The 19,091-nt window shown below is 43.6% G+C and overlaps 1 protein-coding gene across 1 annotated transcript in view; it reads right to left on the bottom strand.

Moving 5' to 3' along the window:
- Positions 1–19,091, bottom strand: part of LOC121282809 (coiled-coil domain-containing protein 73-like) — a 134,183-nt gene that overhangs the window by 1,420 nt on the left and 113,672 nt on the right. Inside the window, exon 17 of the mRNA XM_041196624.1 lies at positions 9,009–9,142. Coding sequence (XP_041052558.1) covers positions 9,009–9,142 — 134 coding nt within the window. The remainder of the gene's footprint in view (positions 1–9,008; positions 9,143–19,091) is intronic.

The following is a 19,091-nucleotide window of genomic DNA, read 5'->3' as shown; positions in this document are numbered from 1 at the left end:
GGAACTTTGGCTTTTGCTTTAGTCAAAATATTTTTGTTGTTTAATCCATTAATGTAAAAAGCAGGATTTTCTTGCTGTATAGAGTTGCTAATAGGCCATCTTTAGGGAAAACTGCCATACTGCATTTTAGTAAGTGCAGGAGAATTGATTGCTATTTGCAATAATTTGTTAATATGTTAGTTTGTTATTTTTACACTAACCTAATTTAATAAATCTGTTTTAAAATAATTGCTTAATGAAGTCACTGAAATGTGAGAGCGTAGAATCTCAAGACGGAATAACTATCTTAAGTAGGACTGCATAACTTTCATAGTAATATAGAATGATATAGCACAGGCCAATAAGCCCAACTTGTCTGTGCTGGTTCTTTTTTGATTTAATTGAGGGATAAATACTGGTCAGGTCACTGGGGATAGCCTTCCACTATTGCCACATCCAGCAATTCCATGTCACCAAGGATTATCCCTAATTGTCCTAGCTGGTCCCTCTCCCAATCCAACAGAACCAGCTACAGTTTCCTAGTGGTTCCAAGCATGCTGAATACCCATCCCAAATCTCCCATAACACCCCACCCAGTTATGTCAGATATTTCTCACTCCCCTTAAAGCACTTGGACCCCTTGACCCAGTCCCTGCTCCCAACCGTTGGTCAACCCTCTCAAAACTACTAACTCATGCATTTCCTCCAATGAAGGAAATAAGGCTGGAGCTTCCAACATTATGCTCCTGTTGTAATGATCTGTATTGCTCCACTCTAACAGCAAAGCATTTCCCAAATGAGCTTTAGGCTGCATCTATGCAATACAAATGGTGGCTGCATAAATATCTATGCTTTAGTTTTGTGCTGTATACATGGAGAAAGAGACTGGTAACTCGATTAATTTTGTATGCATCCTCCTTGAATCTGAGGTTATAGAGATGCCATCCAAGGGATTCTTCTCTCAAATGGTGGAAAGCAATTGTAAGTCACAACTTTTAAGTCTTATGACAAGTAGATTCTGCACTATTTGTAAGAGTACCACAGGGTACTCCCTTAGGTTAAGCATAATCTTGTCAAATTTGTTAAGAGAACACCGATTGATGGACCTGCAAATGTCTGATTTTCACAAACTGCCAAAAGTGCTGTCTCTTGATGTAAAGAGACTGACCCATTGCACTGAAAGTTGATTTCATTTTCCAGTGCATTATAGACTGGCATAGTGACTGTTGGCCTTCTATGTTCAATGGGGTTATGGACCCCAATGAAATACAAGGATAAGAATTCAGAGATCCACATACTATAATGTTATAATGGTTTCATATGTTTATTGATAGTACTACATAAAACCTTAGGCAAGAGGAGTATGGTTAGATATGAAATAGAAGGACAAGTTGGTGGCTTCCTGAAAAGATCCTAGTGCCTCAGATAATAAAAATAACAACCTGGAAAACTATTCACTTCAAAATAGCTGAAGATACATGGTGCTTTTGGTTATGTTTGGCAATGGTTATTCCAGTAAGTAATTCAAGCCTTCCAACGTTTTTTTCCGGAGTGGCTTTTATAACCCATCAATATCTTTGCCAAAGTGGTCAATGGTTTTTGGGCATTGCCAATACCTTACAACAAATCTCCACAGGCATGTATTAAATCTGAAGCCATAAGTTATGGATAAGGAAATGACTCCAGCTGTTACACCATAATATTGGCACAGTGGTACTGTCACTGGACTGGTAATCCAGATACCCAGGGTGATGCTTTGGGGACCTGCAGATGGTGGAATTTGAATTAAATAAATATCTTGAATTAAAAGTCTAATGATGACCATGAAATCATTATCGATTGTTGTAAAAACCCACTTGGTTCACTGGAAGCCTATTCATGTTACTGCATCTGGCAGTTGATATGATAAAGGTCGTTAAAGCACGAGATACTCAGACAGGAGTTCCAATGTGGATAAAATGAATACACACTTATTATTTGTGGGACTTCTTCCATTGCTAAGTACTTGTGCTCCCGAACTGGCCGCACCCCTAGCCTAGCCAAGCTGTTCCAGTACAGTTACAACACTGGCATCCACCTGCCTATGTGGAAACTTATCCAGGTAGGTCCTGTACACAAAAAGCAGGACAAATTCAACCTGGCCAACTGCCACTCTCAATCATCAGTAAAATAGTGGAAGGGGGTCATCAACAGTACTATGAAGCGGCATTTGCTTAGCAATAACCTACTCACTGATGCCCAGTTTGGGTTCCACCAGGGCCACTCGGCTCCTTACCCCATCACAGCCTTGATTCAAACATGGACAAAAGAACTGAACATTAAGGCAGCAGTTGACAGAGTGTGGCCTCAAGGAGCCCTAGCAAAACTGGAGTCAATGGGAATCGGGAAAACTCTCCACTGGTTGGAGTCATACCTAGCACAAAGGAAGATGGTTGTGGTTGTTGGAGGTCAGTAATCTCAGCTCCAGGACATCACTGCAGCAGTTCCTCAGCCCAACCATCTTCAGCTGCTTCATCAATGACCTTCCATCATAAGGTCAGAAGTAGGGATGTTCATTGATGATTGCATGACATTCAGCACCATTTGTGACAACTCAGATACTGAAGCAGTCCATGTCCAAATGCAGCAAGACCTGGACAATATCCAGGCTTGGGCTGACACTTGGCAAGTAACATTCGCGCCACACAAATGTCAGGCAATGACCATCTCGAACGAGAGATTCCAATCATCGCCCCTTGATGTTCAATGGCATTACCATCACTGAATCCCCCACTATCAACATCCTGGGGGTTACCATTGACCAGAAACTGAACTGGACTAGCCCTATAAATACTGTGGCTACAAGAGCAGGTCTGAGGCTAGGAATCCTGAAATGAGTAACTCATCTGACTCCCCAAAGCCTGCCCACCAACTGCAAAGCACAGGAGTATCATGGAATACTCCCAACTTGCCTGGATGAGTGCAGGTCCTACAACACTCAAGAAGCTTGACACCATCCAGGACAAAGCAACCCGCTTGATTGGCACCGCATGCACAAACATTCATTCCCTCCACCACCGAGGCACAGTAGCAGCAGTGTGTATAAGATGCACTGCAGGAATTCACCAAGGCTCCTTCGACAGCATCTTCCAAACCCACGCCCACTACCATTTAGAAGGACAAGGGCAACAAACAGATGGGAACACCACCACCTAGAAGTTCCCCTACACTCACCATCCTGACTTGGAAATATATCACCATTCCTTCAATGTCACTGGGTCAAAATCCTGGAACTCCCTTCCTAACAGCACTGCGGGTGTACCTACACCACGGACTGCAGTGGTTCAAGAAGGCAGCTCACCACCACCTTCTCAAGGGCAACTAGGGAAGGGCAATAAATGCTGGCCCAGCCAGCGAAGCCCACATCCTGTGAATGAATAAATAAAACAGGTGCCTCAAATTTCCTCTGAACCTGTGTAAGTATATAAAGCAGTGTACTTCAAAATTATGAACAACTTGACTATTCACCTTTAAAGATCACTGAGTGATCTGGTGCCAAAGTGTAGTTGCAATAATTATTCATTAAGTACCTTAACATAGTCATACTGTTATAAGTCGCTGGGTGCTTTCCTACAAGAGTATAGAAATCGGTTGATCCTCCCCATGCACTTCCTGGACAGCTATAAAGCAGCAGTGATGGAAGCCAGGGAGCAAATTGCATTCCACCCTCAGATGAGTATGAATAAAGTAATGTATAGAAAGACTTAGAAAAGGGGCAGGGAAAGTAAATCTGGAATATAAAGTGAGAATGGAAAATGCAAACATTGATTCGACAGAGAAAGAGGTAAAATGTTACAAGGATTTTGAAAATCTCATTTAAAGGGTAGAACTGACAGGATTTAGATAAGAAGGTCGGGAACTCAGCTAAATGTTCTTTTCAGGGTTTGAAGTAGAAGCATGGTAATTCAACTACATTCTTCTAATTTATTAGATAGTTGCAGTCTAAGTCTTCTACATCACAATATGGATTTTAATCATGCTTATCTCAGTAGTATATGAATGAAGCCAATCCACCGCCAGCACACCATGGCTACCATATGTAATACCTATAGCATGCACTGAAGCAACTCCTAAATCTGTGACCTCCACCATCTAGAACATCAAGGACAGCAGGTACATGAGAACACCATCAACTCTAGATTTGCTTCTAAGTCACAAATCATCCAGACTTGACATGTATCACCATTTTCTTTAGGGTCAAAATCCTGGAAATCGCTATCTAACAAGGGACAACTTTGCCTTGTAGACAGCAACAGTTCAACACGGCACCACAACCACCTTCAGGATGTGGTCACCCATATCCTGAGAATTCATTTAAAAAATAGGAATTTAGAGGCCCCATATTATGAAAGAGCCCTGTTCAGTGTTTTCTGTTCTTCTTAAAGAAAAGCTAATGTAAAAGTTATGTACTCGGCTTAAGAGAAGAATGGTTTAAAATTTTTGGGGTAATTTCGACCCAGGGCAATGATATAGGGGGAATTATTTTTACATTTCTGTTAAAGATTTGGTGTGAAAGCCATCCGTTAGCAAGAGGTGATAAGAATAGTTTCAGGGGAGAAACTTGCCACTGCTAGGAGGGTTGGTAACCAGCAAACACGTATAAAATCATTGGCAAAAATTGCAGACGGAGATGCTTTTACTCATCAAATTGTTATAATTTGAAATATATCGCCTGAAAGGATGGTGAAGCTTTCAAAAGGGAATTGGATCTTTAATTAAAAAGAAAAGATTTTCAGGGCTATGGGAAAGAACAGAGTAATGGGACTAAATGGATTGTCTTTTCAGAGAGCTGGCACAGGCATGATGGGTCAAATGGCCTCCTGTGCTGTAAGATTTTAGATTCCAAGGGTGCTAATGTTTAAATTGAGATTAGAGTTACATTCTCATAGGTTTTCTAGGAAGATCTCATTGTTATTATTTTAACCTAGGTGAGGTTGATATAGAATTACAACGGAAGTGAATTAATAAAGCATGCAGTCTCCTATGGCCTCAGTTATAAACAGACAGTAAAACATTCAGAATTTTTATGAAAGTGGGGGAGGTAATTCCATAGAGAGGCAAAGTGGCCAATACAGATTTAAAAGGAAATAATAAGAACTCTCTGATGATAATGGGGAACAATAAATAAACACAGAAAGTGCAGAGACCATTGTGAAAAGAAAAACTCACGGTAGACATCCAAAAAGAAATGTAATACTAACTGTAAAACTTTACCTATGACTGGTTTTGCATTTCACTATAAGGATAAAAAGAGAGACAAACTCAGACCAAAAACAGAAGGGGTGGAGGAGGGAATTAATGTTGAAGTACCATAGCTAGGTATTTATCGAGTCTGGAAACTAATAGAATGTGCCAGAATATGAACTTGTATCTGATGGACAAGATGAGGATTCTGAGGAAGATGGAAAGTTAAAATAAAGATTTTAAAGCAATGGGGAAAGGCAGACCCTTAGTTATCCAAAGAATCAGCACAGCGGCATTAATACTGTCACTGCAGCATCTAAGAAGGGACTGTAGCATGCAGCAGTTTGGGTTATATCTAGGATAAATTCTGAGTATCTGATGGACAGAAGACAAGTTACCTCCAATGATATTTAGTCTGGACAAGCCACGTCGGGATGATGCCCTCCATTTTTAATTTCTCTTGGGCTCTTTTTAAGTATTAAATATAATAGTACACCAGCCAGATTTGAAATTGCAGACTAATTTTTCAAACTGTTCAGCTCTCAAAATGGTACTGTGATCAAACTAGCAAAACAAAGTCAAATTGAATTTGTGGGCATAACGTGATCTGGGCTGTGTGTGTGTGCAGGGAATGCATTGTAACGAGAAAAATTAATCAAACATTAAAAAAATACACTTACGAGGAAGCTGGCATGTTTTACTGCGCACAGTCTGCAAAACGAAAACTGAATATAATGTTAACGCCTTCATACCTCATCATAATCATACAAAGCAAATATTGTCCCTTATAATGAATGTGAACAATTTCGATATATTGCGGAAATAACTAGTTATATCATTAAGTCAAAGGAATACATTTTAGAAACCAGTTTGTTTGAGATTCTATGCTGGCCTTATTGAAAGTAATACTCCAGGGGTTATTCATAAGTAGGTTAACATCAATGGAAGGGAATGTATCTTCAACTTGTCTCTTTTAGATGGGACCATACGAGTGTTGCCACTTTTTTGCCATTAAATAATCAAAGTGCAACCTCTCGACTTCTCCAACATTGATGCTTGTTACAACTTTCCTCTGTCAAGAGAGTTTCATCTTTACAGTCATATTAACCTTCACTGTATTGATGTCAAATTTCCTGATTTGATTAGTTCTATGTGATCAATTGCACCTGTGTGTCTCAATAACAATTCCTCCAATTCTTTTCAGCATCTATTTAATTTACAAAAGCTATCTTGAGTAATCCCTTAGCCTTAAAATAATGTTTAACAGCTAATAATATCCTCAAAACAAGTCCACATCCATTGTAGTTGCTATTCAAAAAGATGTGCTGGCACCTCTAATCTCCATTCATAAATGCTGGATTCCTTATTCTGAATCTAAAAGCATTCTGACAATTCTTTTTCAACATTCATTTCAAGATCAAATTATAAGTCAGCAAGGCTTTTACCATTTCAATAATAAAAGAAAGAATTTATGTAACATATTTCACATCTCACGACAACCCATAAGCAGTGAAGTACTTTTGAGATGCAGCATTGTTGCAATACAACCAAACATCAGAAATACAAAGTAAGACTGGTATATCTTAAATAAATTAATATGACGGAACTGCAACACCATATGTAGTAGGCACATGCTGGACTGGATTTCTAAGCTTAAAAACAAGTGGGATCTCGACCATCCCCTCATTGGTTACCTCAGTATCACACTGACAAGGTCACAAACGTAGGTTTGCCAGCCAAAGGGTGCTCACGTCATTAGCATAGTCTCTGCCTTCAAGGTCCACAAACCCTATTCCATCATTACTAAATTGTTGAAGTTCGATAGATATTGCTTCAATCAAGAATCATTTGTCACAGTCATGCTCTCACCAGTCAAAGAGGTATCTGTACGGGATCTTTTACTGTCCAAAGCCACTTAATATACTGAGCAAGGCTCTAACATGTTGCTGGTGGAACCAGATCTGATAGAACTGCACCTCACACAGAGCCAAGTCTTTCAGGGCTCAAAGTTTTTTCCAACCTGGTTAGAGTTGTTAGAAGAGTTGATCTCTGTGGTTCTCGATCTGTTTTCAGTCACGTATATTATTTGTATCCTAAAATAGATCTCTTTAAGTGTTGTTCATAATGGTTCAAGCATGCACTGTTTTATGATGGCAGGTTACAGTTCCCTAAGGTGGAGCTATATGTAAAATGGCCCATTCTTTTAAGGTCACAAGGTCTAGTTAATGTGAATTTATTTGTCCTGGGATCAGCAGAAGCTAAAAACAAAAAAACTGCGGATGCTGGAAATCCAAAACAAAAACAGAATTACCTGGAAAAACTCAGCAGGTCTGGCAGCATCGGCGGAGAAGAAAAGAGTTGACGTTTCGAGTCCTCATGACCCTTCGACAGAACTTGAGTTCGAGTCCAGGAAAGAGCTGAAATATAAGCTGGTTTAAGGTGTGTGTGTGGGGGGGCGGAGAGATAGAGAGACAGAGAGGTGGAGGGGGTTGGTGTGGTTGTAGGGACAAACAAGCAGTGATAGAAAACAAAAACAGAATTACCTGGAAAAACTCAGCAGGTCTGGCAGCATCGGCGGAGAAGAAAAGAGTTGACGTTTCGAGTCCTCATGACCCTTCGACAGAACTGAGCGAATATAAGGAGAGGGATAAAATATAAGCTGGTTTAAGGTGGGGGGAGTGGTGTGGTTGTAAGTTCTTATTGGAACTTTACAGCCTTCCGGACTGAATATTGAATTCAACAACTTTAGGTCGTGAGCTCCCTCCCCCATCCCCACCCCCTTTCTGTTTCCCCCTTCTTTTTTTTTCCAATAAATTATAAAGATTTTCCTTTTCCCACCTATTTCCATTATTTAAAAAAAACCCACTAGAGCTATACCTTGAGTGCCCTACCATCCATTCTTAATTAGCACATTCGTTTAGATAATATCACCAACTTTAACTTTAACACCTATGTGTTCTATTGTACTATTGTCGTTGACATCTTTTGATGATCTGCTTCTTTCGAGTCATGAGGACTCGAAACGTCAACTCTTTTCTTCTCCGCCGATGCTGCCAGACCTGCTGAGTTTTTCCAGGTAATTCTGTTTTTGTTTTGCTTCTATCACTGCTTGTTTGTCCCTACAACCACACCAACCCCCTCCACCTCTCTGTCTCTCTATCTCTCCGCCCCCCACACACACACCTTAAACCAGCTTATATTTCAGCTCTTTCCTGGACTCGAACTCAAGTTCTGTCGAAGGGTCATGAGGACTCGAAACGTCAACTCTTTTCTTATCAGCAGAAGCTAATTGTTTCGCTGTAGATTAGCAGCTGCTTGTGAATATCCAGTTGCCCGTGGTTTAACAAACAAACTGGAAATAAGTAGCGTTTTTTAATACATTTGACACTTTGAAGTGTAATGGATGAATATTTCACGCAATACTTTTTTGATATCTAAAACATCTGAATTTGTTAAGGTATTTTCCAAACTTTATTCTCCTGCCATGGCACATTGTATTTTTGAATATTTTTTTTAAATTAAATTTTCCTTGGTAATTAATGCTTTGTACCGGATAAGACTGCATACCACCTTTCCCCCTTTCTTCCAGCCTTGTTGGTGGACCAGACATAGCCTTGTTGATGTATACAGTATCCCCATTTCTATATTCTATTTCTTTCTATATCACCTAAAATATGGTGCCAATGTGCTTCGCAATATTTCTGAAACCCATCTGTGTCATAAATTGCCTGTTTGCATATAAAATTGCACATTCCTCTCAAATTAGCTCACCAAAGGTTTGGAATGATGTTTTAAAATCTACTTACCTGCTCTGGAGGCTGTGAAAAATCAGAAAATGTCTGTGCTGTCGCATTCCACTTCACATTGGAATTTCTCTTGGGGTAAAGAGGAACACTGGAGGTATTAAAAGTGTCATTCAACCTTTTAGCACTGGGAGAATCTGAGTGACAGAGAGGAAATGGTTACAACTACACTCAATGTGCTAAACTTTGAAATTCCCCAGATGCTAATTTTGAAGTCATTGGACTGTTAGTTTGTATCTGACCTTGAGAATTATGGCTATCACTTCACTGTTCATCCATTCACTAGACAATTTCCTATTCTAATGTAGGCTTTGATCTTATATTGCCTCAGAGAACTGAAAAATCATTTGAAATTTTTTCAAAATGTATCTTTCCTTGACAAATACCAGAATATTCTAGTAAACTTAAGTAGCGCTAATTACTAGGGAAAAACAAATACAAGTTTGTGAAACAAAATTGCCTACATTTCACCTTATTTGGTCTCAGATGTGCTATTTCAGTTATTTCTATTGGGGACAGTTTCCTGTCAGAGGTAAAGAGAAATACGCTCACAGAGTTCATGTCTGTGTCTGCACTTAATCACACAGGCTCTGATAAATTGATTATGTGAGACTGTAAGTCACCTTTTATTGGTTAGTGATAGAGAAACCCATGTGACCAATACATTTCAGGCCTTTGAGAGGAAGCCAGTTTGGAAGATGGAGCTGGTTGCTTACTTCACAGAGGACACTGGATAAATGGAAGTGGATTACAATCCTATTTAAAGGATTCAAACAATACCAAACTACAAGAGTAAAATGCAACATATTTTGTAATTTATTTTAACCTTGAGATTCACCAGTACAACTAGCCCAATTTCCCATGGCTTTGCTCCTGGGTAGTCTGGATTCAGGAGCATGGTTGTAATGGCTGCTAACCTAACCTATCAGTTACTTCATGTAGGGTAAATGGATCTATCAATGGGAAGCAGAAGGATGAAAGGTCTTGACAATGTGGGTCAGGTATCTCGCTGACTAGTGGCGCGAACACCATTTGCATTCATTACCTTCTCATGAGAGTGCTCATTAAATTAGCTTTTTGCAGGAATCACGTGCCGCCTTCCAATCTTGTGTCACGCCAGCAGGAAATCACGTCGGTCTGAATCTCATTTGAAAAGGAGAGGCGTGCACAGGTCGGACATCACTTCACTTTCAACTTCAAGGTGAGTACAACATACATAGCCTTCCTGCCACAGCACTGCACTGGTCTCATTGTGATGCCTGTGGAACTGCTGGGGCTGTAGGGTTGGTCTGCTCCTGGTGGGTGCTTCTATAGTTGCAAGGACACTACTGTGCAGTGGTACTCAGGTAGAGCTCAACTTTCAGACAGAGACCAATATTGCAACCAGGGAAGGGAGACTTTGCAAGATGTTGAGGAGGGGAAAGGGGAACACAAGGGAGATGAAAGGGAAGGAGGGCTTTGCAAGGGGTTGGGGGGGGGAAAGGGATGGTAGGCAGGGGCAGGAAGGCTTTGGAAGGGGATAGAAGTGGAGGAGGAATGATTGAAGGCAGAGGTGAGACTGTGGGGTGGGAAGCCCCACAAAGGAAACTGAAACACTGACAAACAAGGGGCTGAATGGTGTACCACATGTATGGGGGGGGATGCACGCATACTCTGGAAAGTGTGGAGGGGGAGGTTGTTAGTGTGGCACAAGAGGGATGGGTCTCACAGAGACTCATAAGGTGGGGGGAGTGGTTGTTGGGAAGGGAGACTGTAGTCTTCAGTCATGAGAGTAATAGGGAACTCTCTGAAAGTCAAAGTCCTTGCTCTGGGGCTTGCAGTCAGGAGTCAGAGGGTAGAAACAGGGATGAAGTCAGAGAGTTGAGACAGTCATGGGATGCAGTGGGCCATTACAGGAATCTTCAGTTGGAGCATGGTGTACTCAAGCTCCAGGGAGGGGCAAGGGCTGTGAGCTCAATATGAATAATGCAGGTGTGCAGGGCTGTTTCACAATCACTGTCCATGAGGTTGTCTATCTCTGTACTGAGCTACAGATGGAATGGTTATGGTTATGGGAGGCACCTGCAGCCTGCATTTGGGGAATACATAATAAAGAGGGTGGGTATGTGAAGCTTTCCTGGGGGGGGGGGGGGGGGTTATCCTTGGTAGGTCATAGTGCACACAGCCTCTAGACGTAGAGGGTGGAGATCCACATGGGGCATGGGCACATCAGTAGTGATGATTTCGGCGGAGGCGCTGTTGGAATGTTGATGACAACAACAATGGGATCCAGTAATACTGGGGGAGGCTGGAGAATAACAAGGGGGGAGCTCTACCTACACATTATAAGATTTTAGGTAGATTTCTGGATGTGGACAGTGAGAGGAAGCGTGTTGAAGCTGGTCTCAAAATAGTAGTGCAGAACGACTATCTTGCTCTATCAGAGTTATGGCAGAGTTATAAATCGAAAGTAAAAGCAATTTTGAACAGGAGAGGTCTGGGGCAGTGTGGGAGGAGTGCACTGCTGAACTAAGGGGCCCTTTCTGGGAGCGCCCTCTAACGTTGGTGCCACAAGGGTAAACTGGAGTCTGATTAGAAGAAAGAAGGAAGACCTCCTTGTGAAGATAGCCTTTGGAAGCCAATGCCTTTATCAGCGCTGTAACGGGGATATTCAGGAATCAATGGCTTAATATCTCAGTCGCTGCATCTCAACATTAATACTTAGGAACGTGAAATTTGGGAATGCAGGCAACTGTTACGGAGGCACAAGTGTAGCATATATGGCATTCCATCAATGGAAGCCTGTCATACACTTTCCAGAAATGGCATTTATAATGGCCTATATGGCATCCAGTCATTAATCATGAGCAACTTATTGTTAATTGGTATGCCAGATCAGGGATTGGAGCACTGAGCTAGGTTAAGTAGCGTATGTCATTCAAACATTGAGGGATTCAGATGTTAAGTCTCAGGGATGGTATCTTGGTCACCTCAATGTGCATGTTAGCACCTCAGATACAAAGCTACATCAGCAACAAGACAAGGAGGGCAGAAACCACTATAGAACATTATAGTTGCTATTGGTAATAGATTGTAAGCTTCACTGTGTTGACCTGTTAATCATTAATGTGTTCAATCTTTCATTTCGGAGAGATAAAGCAATTATGGATCCAGGGCTCAATACTGCCTTTTTGAGGGTTCTAGTGCAATGGAGGAAGAGAAGAAGGGAGAGGCGACACTGAGTGTAGCTCCAGGAAGAGGTGCCACCTGAGGTCCAGGGTCAAGGGGAGCCAGAGCAAGAACAAGGGGATCAGAAGGAGAGACCCAGACAACGGAGACAACTCGTCAAACCTACGGTATACTGAAGAAGAGTCTCCTATTTGCAAATGTGAGAGAGACAATGCCATGCATGTCTGTGCTTGTCCTGAGCCCTGGTAGATCACATCTGCATATTCTTCATGAAGACCTAACACCCCATGGAGAGGGAGGCTATCCCTGCTTGTGCACTAAAGGTGATTGCTGTGCTCAATTTCTTTGCCTACGGGTCATTCCAGGGATCCACAGGGGGCCTGTGCAGCATCTCACAGTCTGCAACACATAGATGCATACAAGTCACAGATACCCTCTGCAGCAAGGCACATCATTATGTAAGGTTTGTTCTCGACGAAGATAGTTAGGCTGTGAGATTCAATGGTTTCACACCTATCTCAGGTTTCCCAAAGGGTGCAATCGACTATACAGATGTGGCTTTAAGGAAAATGTTTATCAACCGTAAAGGCTATCAATCCATCAATGTTCAACTGGTGTTTGATCATCAGAAGCACATAATGCACATTTGTACCAAGTATCCTGGGAGTTGCTGTGACTCATACATCTTGAGTCACTCCTAGGTGCCTCAGATTTACAAAGGGCTTGAACGTCTGCAGGGATGGCTGCTTGGGGATAAGGGGTACTCACTGAAATGCTGGCTGATGACACTGGTGCGAAGCCCTCGTTATACCTTGTTCAAATGAGGGGTATAATGCAACTCGCAGCTCCACACAGTCCTTCATAGAACACACCATTAGCATTCTGAAGATGCACTTCAGATGTTTGGACCGCTCACTTGGCGCACTACAGTACACTCCCAATAGGGTTTCACGCATCATCGCTGTGTGTTGTGCTCTTCACAACCTGGCACTGCAAAGAGGTGAACCCTTGCCAGGTTGTGAAATGGAGGAGGATGAGAGCTCTTCAGCGGATGAAGATCAGGAGGCCTAGGAACCTCAAGAGAGTGGTGAGGGTCAATTTGAACACTACAACACCATAGAGGAAGCAAAATATGGGAGACACTTTAATTGCTACCAGATTCCAGGAGGAATAAAGCGAAGGCAAGGGGAGATGGCCACATTTCTCCTTCCTTGAATGCATCTATTTCATTGAAAGGGATATCCAACCAGTCACATCAAGAGAGCTTTCACACTTGCACCTTCTAGACTCATGATTCACCAGTCCATGAGCTCTAAGAAGGTGAGCAGTGGCCTCCGTATGTACCCACTCTGGGAAGTGAGAATCTATTCAACAACGAGAACCCTGCAAAAACTCACTTGAAGTAGTTGTCACCACATAAATGAGAAACTACCGCAGCCAGCGAGATGAAGATATGGTTGAAGATCTCTTTCTCCTGCCCATGTCTTGTCCTTTGACACTACCACTGAAGAGAAACCACTGCTGCTGAGCTGCCCTCACAAAATTATGTCTCATCAGGAAAAAGGGTTACAAGCCCTTTAATCGCACACTTCCAATAAAGATTTTAACACATTTCCCTGGGTGCGGAAACTGTCTTCAATAACGTTGACATCACATGAATGTGAAACTTACAGAGGAAGACTATCGCTAAGTGGGAGGATGGCTAAGCCTCAACATAAGAGGATTCAAATGTACATCACAATGCCTTCAGTTGATCAAGCCATTCACATAAACATAAAACATAAAATGTATTTACAAAAGTGCAATATTTTCAGAATGGTAGCACACATGTGACCCAAAAGTAATTTCAATATTTCTTAACTTTCCTAACCCTACCACAATGTCTGGGTGCAGCCCTGACATCCGCAGCAGAAGTGGAGGCAGCCTGCTGACTGCTACAACCTGATGTCTGTGATGATGTTGGTGGATGTCCTCTGGTGGCCCGAGGCCTGGAGGGCCCCAGCGTGGTAAAGGTCTCCTGCTCAGGCACAGATGCACCCTCCTCAGCCTGAGCAGCTGGAGTGAATGGGGTCACAGGCAGAGGAGGCTCTGAGCAGCTGGACACCCTTGGAATGTCCTAAGAGGCGGCCCCCAGGATGTCCAGCTGATGCTTATCCTCCCTGTGGGTGCCCAAGGGTGCTGCCCTGACACCTTGGGGAGAAGATGCACCTGGAGGGAGGTCAAGGTGCCTCGTTCCCCTCTTGCCCAGGGTGTGTGGCCATGGAGTCCAAGGCCAAGCACAAATCCAGCAAAACCTGCTGGGCAAAAGTGCCCACGGTGGTCGCCAACCTTCCCATGGTGACCGCGAGGCACTTACATGTAGGGACTACAACATCAGACAGAACGTGAACAGACTCCTCCATCCTGCACTCTAGTCTACTGAGTGACTGCCAAATCTCTGCCTGATATTGCATTGCCTGTTGTTGCATCTCCAGCACCGAGTTGACAGCTGCTCACAGAGGCTCATCATCTGACTCGGAACGAGTGGTTGGCTGGTCTCCAGCAGCTCTCCAAGTGCTGGAGACCCAGGCTGTCCTTGCCTCCGACTGCTGCAGAAATGTGTCAGTGAGGTGTTCTCCAGTAGGTGAGCCTGAGCTAATCTAGAGTTATGTCCCATCAAGGTGTGTGTGTCTCTGTGCTGGTGGAGGATGTGGGTAAGTGTTGTGACAGTTTTTCCTCAGTTTCCTCCTTGGACATGGTCTGGGGGTTGGGACTTATGTTGGCCAGCCTTGTGGGCCTCAATCTGCTGATGTCTGTGAGAGAGAAGAGAGTTTTAGTTGACAGGCATGCGGATTACAAGATTACATGTCACTCATTATGATTGTCAGGATGTGATGAACTGATAGAGCTGTGATCCATACTGGGTTGCTGACACAATCCAATCTTGCCTTCCCAACAGGAGCGATCCCTTTCAACCCTGTCCTCCCCAGCAATCTTGGCGGCATCCTCCTCAGATTCTGTGAGGATTACGATGTCAGCCATCCCTCCCCAGGCCTGAGCTCATTTACGCCCATTGTGGGCAAGCTTGTCCTGGTTGAAGACAACAGAAAGGCATGTGAGAGAAGGGATGGAGCAGAGATTGAGAAAGATGCATGCCACCTGTGTGTGGTGAGCCCTTCCCAGAAGGAGCAGAGAATGGAGTGTGAGCACCATGATAGATGGGATGGTGGTGATGTGAAAGATTCCATTAATCAATCAATAATGATATGTGTCCCCTGCTAATGGTTGTGTAAGATCCCTGAATAGAGTAGCCCTTTGATTACATAATGCCATGATGAAAGTTTGATACTGGAGGGAGCTGAAGGATGACTTACCCTGGCAGGTCGGATTAGATCATTCATCCTCTTCCTATACTGGATGGCGTTTCAGATGCAGTGGCCAACCACGCTGACATCCTTAGCGATGGCATCCCAGGCTGGAGATGCGGGGCCAGTGTGCTTTCTGGAATCCTCCCTGGGATAGAGCACATCTCTATGGGCCCGCACTCCTCTTATCAAAGTCTGGAGGGCATCGTGGCAGAAACAAGGCGCTGCCTTTGTCTCTTGGGTCGCAGACATATCTAACAGTCTTCTGGAGATAGGTGGGCTGGAGAGTGAAATGTGTGCGCTTGAATGGCTTTCAAGTATGGGGAGGATTTTTACACCAGTGGGATTTTACAGTCCCGCCAAAGTCAATGGAGTTTAGAATAACTCACTGCATCTTACAGTCCCATTCCCACTACGATGGAGCTGTATAATTCCAACCATGGTGCCTAGGCCTTTGACCCTGCCAGGTAATGGCAGGGCGGCTGAATCAGCTCCCAGTCCACCAGGTGACTCAGTGAGATTGCCTGTGCATTATTATTGAGCTTCCAGGCACAGAATTGGGCGTAATTTCCTGCCATTCCGAGCAGCAGGATATGGGCCACAGGACCCGCCTGCCACTGCACTTAGTTTCAAAAACAGAAAATTCCGCCCGTTAGCTCTGTTTCTCTCTACACAGATGCTATAAATACTCAGCAAGTCTGGTAGCATATTCTGTTTTTATTTCAGATTTACTGTACGTGCAGTATTTTGCTTTGGTACCAGTAGAGACTTGATGGGCCTGCTATAGCTAAATGCCATGTCATGCTTAGTTGTACCAGGTATAGTGATCCTGGGCGAGGTTCTCGCAGGCCTCAGAGTCAATATTAAAACTCCAAAGCCTTCAGAGTGTCCATGTAGCTTTCCTTTGACCGCCAATAGCCGTACATAAGAAACTCAAGCTTTCCATAATGGTATAGCTTCCTTCAAAAGCAAGCGCATATCAGAGGCAGAGAGAAAACGCAAGAAGAGGAAATCTTGAGCCAGCAACTCATCCAAAACCCAAATGTTTGTGGTATCCTGTCCTTTTTTCAGCAAAACCTTCCAGGTGTGGATCTGCCTTAGCCGTCACCTTTGTACCCACTGGAAGCCTACCAAAACACCCCAGATGATGAACATAGTCACCTTTGCCTTGAAGGGCAAACAGGATAAGGTAAATAGCCCTGATAATTGTTACTGCTGTTGTTTCTTTCTCCAGCTTATAGCAGCTTGACTTCTCATGTTATCTCAACAACATCTCCAGATTATTTTAAAGGGGAGAAATAAAGAAACTTATTTATTTCTCCGTCCAATACCTGTTTCGTTTTTAAAAAGGACCATCAGTTGTTTCATACAAAATGTGGCATCTGGAATTTGAAGTTTGCCTCAAATCTTTATAAACTTGTAATTATCTCTGCAGATGAATTGACCCTGCTACTGTTCACGAACCAGGAATATTGTGAAAAGAGAGACATATTGAAGCTTTTCATCTTGCAATCTTCAGGACATTTCACAAGAATACCAATGTAGGGGGAAGACAACAATTTGTACTGCATGTGAAGAGAGTGCTGATTGGACTCTGATTGGAAGAGGCGTTGCAATGAAGAATGCACCAGTGATGGTGACTGACAGTTAACTACCACGCATTGTTCAAATTCTCCATGGCATTTACTGTCCATCCCAGGTTGCTCTGTGGAGACTGAGTCACCTGCGTAGTGTTGAACTGGGGTCACTTATACCAGAGCAGGTGTCAGTTGGGTTTTTGAGTTTACATTATGTAGCAGCCCACAAATTGTAAGATTTGTTAAATTCAATTCAATAATGACGGTGAACAGTGATAATGGGCCTCATGGTATATAGGATTGTGTAACAACCACTATAGTATTGAGATGTCTGAGCAGCGGGGTTCTGTAAATACATTCCACACTATAAATTATATAAAGAATATAAAAATATCAGGACGCATTACCAAGTGGTTATAAATTTAGATGATCTCAAAAGTTAAAAAACAAATCACAAACAGCATATAATTGTCTTCAGCCCCAGGTATTCCAAGTATTGAATATATTGTTGGCTCAGTATAAGCAGTTCTGATTAATCATCACATCCGTTTTCTTGGTGTCATGAAAGTTAACTGGAATAATGGGCCTGAATTTCCACTGAGTGGCAGTCAGAATCGGGTTGCTACTCTACTCCAAATTTCTTACCTTTAAATTTTTTCAATCCTGTCTCGCCTGAAGTTCCGACTCAAGCCAGGCAAGAACTATGCATAGCAGTGCGCTCCTGCGGCCTTCAGTCAAGTTGTTGGATTGGAGGGAAGGAGGCCATTCCCCCCTTTTTATGGCACTAGCTGCTGTAAAGCAGGTACGTTTAGAGGTCCGGCCAGGTTTAAAGGTCTTTGGCAAGGCAGAGAGAAGGTGTATAAGGTATGTGGGTAGGATTTGGTGGGAGGAGGTCGAGTCGGCTCCGCCTTGGCTGGGGTAGTGGGGTGGGGGTTGGGCCTTGGTGAGGGGGGTTGGTCGGGTCTTAGCAGGGGCTGGGAGCATCAGGTTGGGCCTTGGCAGGAAGGGGGTCAGGTCAGTTCAAGCCTTGGCAGGAGGCGTCAGGTTGGGCCTTGGCAGGGGACAGGGATGGATTGGGTCAGGTCAGGCCTTGGTGGGGGTGGGGTAAGAATTAGGAGTTAAGTCTGGCGGGGGTGGTAGGGGTGAGAGGTGGGAATAGGGCCTTCATGGGGGAGGGGGGGGGCGGGTGGGAATGAGAGTTAGGGGTCAGGTCTGGCAGGATGGTGGATGGGGCGGCAGGGTTGGTGGGGGGGGAGTCCCCTTGGGCGAGACCCAAGGGGATAGGGAGTACTGTGGGGTGAGGTGGAGTTCCCAAGGAGTGGAGTGGGATGGGGGGGGAAAGAGACCCATGGAGGTGGTAGTCAGGCGGTGGGGGCATGGGGGCGGAGTCCTTGAGGGCGAATCCCATGGGCGTTGGGAGCCCTGTTGGGGGATAGTCAGCAGGTGGCGGGGGGGAATTCCGTGGAGGACTATTCCCTGGGGGTTCGGTGGTGTTGGGGGAGTCCCATCGGGGCTCGGTGTGTTACCCATAAGTTTAATGGGGTTTTAATTCTTCTGACGTTTTCTGGGTAAATATTGATATAACAGAGTTGGAGCCATCTGCATTTTCCAATTTAAATTGGGGGTGGTTCCCAGGGCAGGGCAACTGTCCATGGGAAATTTGCACTTCCCAGGCAATTGCCATGCAAACCTTACCTGGGAACATCCGGAGGTGGTTCCCAAGCGCATCTTCTTTGGGGTACCCCCCAGATACGATGCTCTGGCACTCGGAAGTTATGACCCATGTTGTTTTTTCTCAATGCGATTAATTACTGCGTAACTACCAGTGACTAATCATAGACACAGTGACGATCTCTATACAATGAAAATAATATTTCATGAGTTTTGGTGCTTCAGCAATTGAGAAAATTAAGTCTTGCCATATATACATTGACCTCACAACTATTAGTTACAGTATAAATGAATGGTTCAACTCTCAAAGGTATTTTATGCAACAG

The sequence above is a fragment of the Carcharodon carcharias genome, chromosome 10, assembly GCF_017639515.1.
Source record: "Carcharodon carcharias isolate sCarCar2 chromosome 10, sCarCar2.pri, whole genome shotgun sequence".
NCBI lineage: Eukaryota > Metazoa > Chordata > Chondrichthyes > Lamniformes > Lamnidae > Carcharodon > Carcharodon carcharias.
This window is presented reverse-complemented; position numbering and strand designations above follow the sequence as displayed.